The sequence below is a fragment of the Agrilus planipennis genome, unplaced genomic scaffold (assembly GCF_000699045.2).
Source record: "Agrilus planipennis isolate EAB-ADULT unplaced genomic scaffold, Apla_2.0 scaffold170, whole genome shotgun sequence".
In the NCBI taxonomy this organism is placed as follows: Eukaryota; Metazoa; Arthropoda; class Insecta; order Coleoptera; family Buprestidae; genus Agrilus; species Agrilus planipennis.
Window position 1 is genome coordinate 153,337 of NW_020440530.1, and position 8,954 is coordinate 162,290.

Here is an 8,954-nt window from a genome sequence, read left to right on the forward strand (position 1 = left end):
GTACGATGCTACATTTTAGGATTACGTATGCTCCAACAAGGTCCATTTAAATATATGGATATCTACTTGCTGAAACGAATCCCGGCGTAGCTAACCTCAACGTGATAGGCACGTTACCATAATCGAATAAAATAATTCGAAGTGGTCTGTATTCTGCGACGCGCTGATGAGATCCAAAAAGATCGAAATCGCGATCCGCATCTGGCAGTTTCGACAGAATACAGACCTTGTTGGAGCATCTAAAATGTATCATCGTACTACAGATGGCGTTTACCGCGCCATTTGTAGTATTTTCTAGGTTTTAAACGTCTATATTCGGGAGTATGCCTGGTTGCATTTACGTATATTGTAATGACGTGAGTTAAAATGTGAATAACTTAATCCATCGTCTAACTAAATTTGACCGGACTCAGCTAGTATTCGAATAGTGACCTAGATGAGAATTTATTTTTGTTATAATCATAAATTATCCTAGTTACGGAGGACGAAATAAGAAACATGCAGGAATATGAGTGTTGCACTGTCGCTATCTTATACTTTATAGCACACTCATTTCTGTATATACGAGGGTGGATTGATAAGTTTCCGGCCTAACCAAGAGATGACGCCACTAGGCCCACCTTGAGGTGACATTCTATAGTACCATCCTTGGATAGCTTGTAGCTATAGTTTCAGCCCGATCTCCTTGCTAGTGTAGGTTTGACAGCACGCTGAACAAGACGCCTCTGTGGTTTTCGTAAAAATGGAAAAGCAGGAAAATCGTGCTGTCATCAAATACTTTTATTTGAAGGGGTTAACGCCGAAGGAAATTAAAAAAGAGATGGACTCAACACTGGGGACATCCTCCCCGTCATATTCAACCGTTAAGCAGTGGGTTTCCGAGTTTAAAAAGGGTCGTGTGAGCACCTCTGATGGGCCTCGCTCAGGACGCCCCGTTGAGGTCACAACTCCAGATATGATCGAAAAAATTCATCAAATAGTGCTGGGAGACCGCAGATTGAAAGTGCGTGAGATAGCTGAGACCTGTAAGATGTCATATGAACGTGTGCAACATATTTTGCACCAACATTTGCATATGGAAAAGCTCTGTGCAAGATGGGTGCCGCGTTTGCTAACAGTCGACCAAAAATTGATTCGAAAAAACATTTCTACCGCAAATTTGTCATTGTATAAGCGTAATCCAAGCGAATTTTTGCGTCGATTCGTAACCGTTGACGAAACGTGGGTCCACCACTACACTCCTGAAACCAAAGAACAGTCTAAACAGTGGATTGGACCAGGGGAACCAACTCCAAAGAAGGCAAAAACAATTTTTTCGGCGAACAAGGTTATGGCTACTGTTTTTTGGGATGCAAGAGGTATTATATACATTGATTACCTTGCAAAGGGTAATACTATCACTGGTCAATACTACGCAGACTTATTGCAACGTTTGAGCCACGAGGTGAAAATTAAACGACCTCATCTGGCGAAGAAAAAAATCTTGTTTCATCACGATAACGCACCAGCGCACACGTCAATCGTTGCGACGGCTAAAATCAACGATCTAAAGTTTGAATTGATGCCGCACCCTCCTTACTCTCCAGACCTAGCCCCGAGTGACTATTTTCTGTTCCCTAATCTCAAAAAATGGCTTGGCGGTAAGAGATTTGCGGACAATGAAGAAGTAATCGAAGCTGTAAATGGTTATTTTGAGGAGCTTGACGAATCAGTCTATAGAGATGGCATTAATAGACTGGAACACCGCTATGAGAAATGTATCAGCCTTGGAGGAGATTATGTTGAGAAATAAAAAAAAAAAATTTTTAAAAACCTTGTTTTTCTTGGTCAGGCCGGAAACTTATCAATCCACCCTCGTATGTACATACATATGTGTGAATGTAATGCGGTTGCAGTTTCACATTTGAATTTGATCTGCCGTTTACTCTCATCTTCTTGACTTTTTTTCGTCGTTACTAATAGTAGTTTTTGCGTTCTTTTTCTCATACGAACGTAGTATTTGTGCATGTATACGACAAGTGTGCTCTCCTGTGTTCTGTTCTGTTCATGTTTTGTGTATATGAGGCAAGATTAATAAAAGCGATATCGTGGGAACGTTGAATTTCTCGTCGGTTCTAGATGATGATTTCCACGATTTCGACTCGGATTACACAAATTGCCATTTTATTCTCAGGCACAGATTAGCTACTGTGCCGTCAGTTTGAGTGCCATCTGTACTCAAACGTCGCACCGCATACATACATATAGGCACGACATGATTTTATTTATTTTGTTACATAAGAAAACAGAGCACGACCCATGCCGCTGAACTTGATGATTGTTTTGCAAATATGTATTTTATCTGTAAATGTACTTCAAAACATTTTTTACATGATAGATATGCCTCAGCTAATGCGAAAAATCTGACATATGCAAATGGAGAACTTTTTCAGTGAACTTCTGTTTTTGCTTTTAATATGTCTCTTACTGTTAGTCCTTCATGTCTGAGTAATTTGCTCGAATAACTTATCTTGCCTATTTGTTTTTGACTTCCATAACTCCTTCTGAGATAGAGATAAATATTAAGAAAGGAGTCAGCCAAGGATGCAAAGTGTCACCGCTACTTTTTGATGTAAGTATACATCCAAGACGCGATCAAATCATTAAAGACAGTACAACTGTAGTGATATATTTAGAGAGGCAAAGGGTTAGTATGCTTAGATTTGCAAATGATATAGCAGTATTAACATCTAGCAAGGAGGAGTTAGAGATAGCTTTAAATAAAAAGGAAGCGGTATTGACAAAACAGTATTGTATGAAAATAAATAAATGTAAAACAAAAATACTGGTATGCAAGGAAAGAATAAGTAAGGAAAGAGCGACAGTAAAGATACAAGACGAAAGATTCCAAGAAATGACTGACTTTAGGTATCTAGGAAGTCAGTTAAGTCAGGACGGAAGGGTAGTAGGGATATAAAGCAGAGGATAGCGCAGGGTCAAGTCGCCTTCAATAAAAGGAAGTCACTTCTATGCTCGCGAATGGTTAATTTAGAAATTCGGAAAAGATTGTTACAGATGTATGGAGCGCGACGCTGTATGGGTGAGAAACATAATCGGTGGGAGCGGCAAAAAAAAGGTTAGAAACGTTCAAAATGTGCTGTTACTGGTGAATGATGAGAATACCGTGGATGGAGAAGGTTAGAAATGAAGAGCTATTAGAACGAATAAGAATAGGGGAACAGAGGACTTTATGGAAGTCAATAAAAAATAGGCGAGATAAGTTGGAAGGACAATTTCTCTCATTTTCTCAAGCATGAAAGTCTAGTCAGAAACAGGAGTTAAGAGGAGTAGAAGTAAACCTAGCTTAGATTACTGTTCGCAAATAGTTAAGGATGTGGGCTGTTCTAGTTTTAGGGAAATGCGAAGATTAGCTTAGGATAGGAAAGAGTGGAGGTGCGTGTCCAGCCAGTCTTATATAGGACTGACAACTTTATGATAATGAACCCCCTCTTAATAGTATACCGCAGGATAATCACTTTTAAGAGTTTCTTGATATGTTGTGTTAACAATTGATATGTTTATTATAATAAAATCTTGGTTAGAACCACGTACAACCGATATCTCTACAACAACTATCGATAATTTTATGTTAAAAGGCTGATACACGAATGCCCCTCGACCGATTACCGCTGCTGTTCCTCAAGATCCTTGGGAACTACTAAAATTTCCTGATACAGGTAACGTGGTCGATCATGGGCGGCTCGGAATGGCGTTGGTATAATGACTACTCTTGGTTACATCTAGGGTTGCCACCTTTTCAGGCTTTACATAAAGTATTTCTCGACTAAAAGGTTAAAAAAAAAAGTACTCAGCATAAAAATAAAGTATTTTATTTTTTGTTTTTAAAAACATATTTTTTGTTACACCAAGCAGCCAGTAACAAATTGCTGTTGCTCTTAAATACATGAATAGCCTCTAAACATGGCAAACAAAGATTAAAGTAAACTCAAAGTTCATTTTTAATTAGTTTTAATGAAGCTTTATTCCTGTCGTCCCGTCACTTTGCGTTCATAACAGAAAATACTCTTTCTGTAAATGTTGAAGTGGCCGGAACGGACAGCAAAAGTGACACTACTTTGAACAGGTTGTTCCGGAAATATGGCTTGCCATTTTTCTGTGCAATATTATTGATGTAAAAATACTCTGAATTTAGAATAATCGCTTATAAAATTACGATGTTTACTTAAAGCCTTAAATAATGTATTTTTGCGTACTTTATTTGTCTTGTAAAGTATAACCTAGGCACAGTCGAAATAGAGTACAATACTTTATAATAAAGTACGGGTGGCAACCCTAATTACATTACAAGTATTTGAGCGTGCAACTCCTCGCCGTGGATCTGTACTATATTCACGTTTACTTCGTATGTATTTCAAACTTTTTGAACTATTTACATAGTTACCGTTTTTTATAACGAGAGAAGCTGATGGAGGGTAAAAAATATTTCGGTTGACTGACTAAATTGGCATAAATCTTTGCTGTTATATTGAAAAAATGTTTTCCAAAATGTAAGCAATAGAATGACAACCCTGTATATTGAATGCAAGGAAAGATTATAAACAAAAGAGTTGGTATGCACTGGCATAAATACTGGAGTGTTTTCCTTCCGAATGAACGATAAATCTGTCAGCAGTTGTGTTAATTTTAGAACTGGATAGTCATAAACTGTTTGTATTGCAAATAGCTTCTGGTCATTAAGAAAATTGTACATTTCACTAAGCATTAAGAATCTTTTTCTAAGATGCCAAGTGGCGCCAAAATCTTAAAACAGTTTTTCTGACAAATAGTTTTTAGGGCCATTAAACGTTTTACTAGGCGTCCTGTACATACTTCAAGGATGTTTTGAAGGCACTAATTGTAAGTGAATGAATATTATACGACAGAAATAGATAAAAAAATTCTTATTTGCGATGGTTTTGTAGGTTTTATTATTGATTAGATGAGACATTTAAGGCACTGGATTTAAGAAATTGTAGAAAGAAATTGGAAAAAACGTAAATGGGCCTAAATGTCTACATTCGGGTGTATATTTGGTTGCATACATTCTAATGAGTTGTGGTAACAATTAAATGTTTGTTTTGTTCTTTCTTATATTCGTAAGGGAACTCATAATGTGGATGTAGATTGATAACCTAAAAGCAGTAATGCTGAATTTTATTCATCAAATACATTATAATTTCCTAATAATTCTAGTGAAATTTTCTGTTTAGATTGTCACTTGTTTTATTGAATTTCAGCCCAAATCATTTCTCTTTTATAAATAAAATATTTTGTTAAATTGCGTACCATTACCTTGTAACAAATAAACAATGCACGAACATTAAGTGTAATTAATATTCTTCTTTTTATATCGAGCTCTGGATACATTTCAAGAGAAAGGCAAGTTCGTACTTGCTATTACATAAGTGGTTGTGATGAGTCATTGTTCGAAATTGGATGCGATACTCATCAGACGAACAAAAAGTGTCCGTTTATTTGTGTTTTTGTGTGAATAATAAAAAGCTCAGTTCATAACCTTGCGTACTATGTATTATTATTATTATGTTTCTGCATTGAAATAGCGCGGACCGGTTCGTTTTTAACACGAGTCCAAGAAAGGCACGCGTCCTACATCAACTTGATATCTTTCGTTTCGAGTTTTGTAGGATTGCAGGAATTCAAGTACATGTACAGTGAAAGACATCCGTTTATAATCTACTATACCTATAACAAACTGACTCAATTACTATTTGAATAAACTCTACTTAAACGTAACATTTCCGTTCTTGATTAGGTACCGACAGTGAGAATGTATCTATAAAAACAAATAAAATAAATTCAGAAGAAGAAAAAAGGCATTATAATGGCCGGAAATATACCCCGGGCCGCCGATGCTATGTATTTGATTTTTCAGGAATAGTCTCATTTTTTTCTCAAAATCTATCGAACTTCATTTGTTACGTGGGATATATGTGTCATTTAGTGTATGATTATTACACGGTGGTCAATTGATGTATTGATTTTATTACATACATATTTTAATGATTCTATCGGCGGGTATTTAGCCTCAACCACTACCACTCCCTATCTGTGACCCCACGACGACCGCATATATTGACATTTAATCACCCTAATTTATCGGTTGGAAAAATATCCCGAGCCGCCAGTGGCATGTATTTGAATTTTCAGGAGTAGTCTCAATTTTTTTCTTGAAGACTCTCGAACTTCTTGTTACGCAGGATATATGTGTCATTTATTGTATGATTATTACACCGTAGTCAATCGATGTATTGATTTTATAACATACATGGTTATGTATAACATAACGTAATGATTCCGTCGGTGGGTATTTACCCACAACTAGTACCTTATCCTATCTGTGACCCTACGACGATCGAATATATTAACATTTAATTACGTTCAATACATCATGTTTAATATTTAATTAAAAATTTCGAATTAAACGACAACATCCTGAATATCATTCCTTTATTAAAAATTTTAATCGTCAGGTAATTCCAGAAGTTCGAGCATCATCTGCTACTTTAGTCACACAAATATTCATTACATTATATTACCTATACATATGTTAAAACCATATATATTAACGCATTATTATATACCTACATAGTGATGATGAACATGTTTAAAATCGTTTACAACTTATTGACTAATTGTAGCTAATTTGATATGATCAATTAATTTCTATAATATTACATCGTGCCTATCTTATTTTTGATTCCACCTGTACAGCGTGCTATACATCGAATGTCCCAATTTATGTACGTGGACAAGGAATTCGGCCTTGGACTTTAATGTTTAAATCGTAAAAAAAAATATAAACGTGATCCATCCGTGTCAAACGAGACCCCGTTCTCCTCGATGATAATTATCATTCACCGTCATTCGCGGTGGTGCAATTTCGCTTGACCCAAAACAATTTCAGTGGATCATCGTCGCATAAAAGAATGTGTAACTGTATATATCACAATGTAGTACTGTAGTAGGTGTTGTTCATCATATTATCGCGATATTTCACGCTTCTTGAATACTATTTCGGGACTTCTTCTTAATCCGTCACAAAAGTGAATTGTATTGTTGAGGGTCAATGAGATGTTAGACAGTCAGTTTCGTTAAAGGAATAATTAGGAAATATTTGTTACGCATAGAAGGCATTTCAAGGATTTTTTACTTTATTTGAAAGTACACGCGTATGTTACACTTAAGTCTGAAATAAGGAAATGACCGAACTCTCTAGGGAAAGGGGACAACAAAGGGAGGTCGTACCTATACAAGGAAGAGAGCTTTCAGTTAATTATAATGATCAATTACACATCCAAGAGAGCATTATTTTGATACATTTGATATCATGGGACTACAATAGTTTTTTTTTTTTTTAGAGTTTCAAGGACGAACGTTTCACGGATAACTCTCGCTTATCCTTATACAGTGTGGATTCCGTATCGTTTCAGGAGCATCAGAGTTCATCAGACGTAAGTGTTTTGTATATCTTTCTTTTAAGTCGCACTTTGCATTTAATAGTAAAAACGTAATAATATAAAATTATACGCAAAATTTAAATAACATTTGGATATGAGTAGGTGTAACCAATATTTACATATAGTTGGTATTTTTGTTGAAAAAAAAAAGACAGATAATGATTCTGCCGTATGAAAATATATCAGGAGGCTGCGAATCTTCATCAGTTAGCAAGCGGTTCGTTTGATAGATAAATATTTTCAATATCTCTGTGATAATAATTACGTGCACGATACCATCTCCCCCCAGTGTGCATTACAGCTTTCTGCGAGGGGTAGCAGAAGAGGCAAGAAGGGGGGGGGCATTAAAGCAGTAAAGAGGGGCGCTCGTGGCGAATCAATCTATTTTTAATTTGCTTCAAATAGGTACAATTACAAAAATTAAACTCAGCATTTTTGAGTGTAAGAAAAAAAACTCTCTTAAGGCAAAGTCCTTCAAGATGGGCCATCTAAGATTATTGCAGAAATGAGTAAAGGAGATGTTCCTGAGTAGTATTTTAATCGAACGTTTTCCAATTCCCCATGGCTAGTTTTTCCACCAAGGGCGCCTATGTTGATAATGTTTTTCTTTAATTTGAAAGATATAACACTCGTTTCTAACCAAATCGGGCATGTGGAATTGGAATATCACATTTACTTTGGCATTATTTCATTATTTTTCAGAAAAAAACATGATTTATTTTAACTTTTAATCACGCCTTTTTTATTTAAAGTTGTATTACAAAAATTCATTCATATTCTTATTAAGAATATATATGGCAGGGGTCGGCAAGTAATTTTAAATGGGATCCGGATACTTCTGAAAATTTTTATCGAGGTCCAAGAAAAAACAGATTTCTTACCAATTTTTTATTTTAATTTTTATTCACAAAATGCCTGCTCTGAATAAAAAAGACTTCAGAGATATCGATTTATAAAACTTTTTATTTAAATAAAATTCTTGTGTTGCACTCGGATTTACAGGGTTTTTAAGTGGGTTGACGTAATATGCTCTGCTGACCGGTCAGCTTGCTCTTTTGATAGGATTAGAGATCAAAGCTCAAACGGATTATATTGTCTACAGAAAAATATTTTTTTCCACTCTTGGTATTGGCCTTTGTCTTGTTATTCGGTATTGGTCTTGCTCATTTAATCTGACACTTGCGCTTTTTTAAGTAATTCTTCTACGCACAAATTATTCTGTTTATCGTGACAACAATATTAAAAAAAAACAATAGTTTGAATCTATATTTCAACCATGTTTTATTCAGACATAGGAACAAAGAACACTTATTCTAAGCACATTCTTGTAGATTCATTTTTCAAATAGCGGTAAAGATTCTTTTTCTTTATATTTAGTGTTAAAATCTAGTAAAGCAAATTGAATATATCAAAAACTAAAATATATTATTTTATTAT

The 8,954-nt window shown here is 35.4% G+C and overlaps 1 protein-coding gene across 3 annotated transcripts in view; it reads left to right on the forward strand.

Moving 5' to 3' along the window:
* The window catches only part of LOC108736696, a 141,969-nt gene that overhangs the window by 58,050 nt on the left and 74,965 nt on the right, over positions 1-8,954 (forward strand). For 2 of the 3 annotated variants that reach the window (XM_018469224.2, XM_018469223.2), the window contains one exon: positions 7,419-7,511. In XM_018469224.2, coding sequence (XP_018324726.1) covers positions 7,419-7,511 — 93 coding nt within the window. Of the gene's footprint in view, positions 1-6,959; positions 7,329-7,418; positions 7,512-8,954 lie in introns of those variants that run through there. The other variant, XM_018469225.2, reaches the window with a different exon arrangement.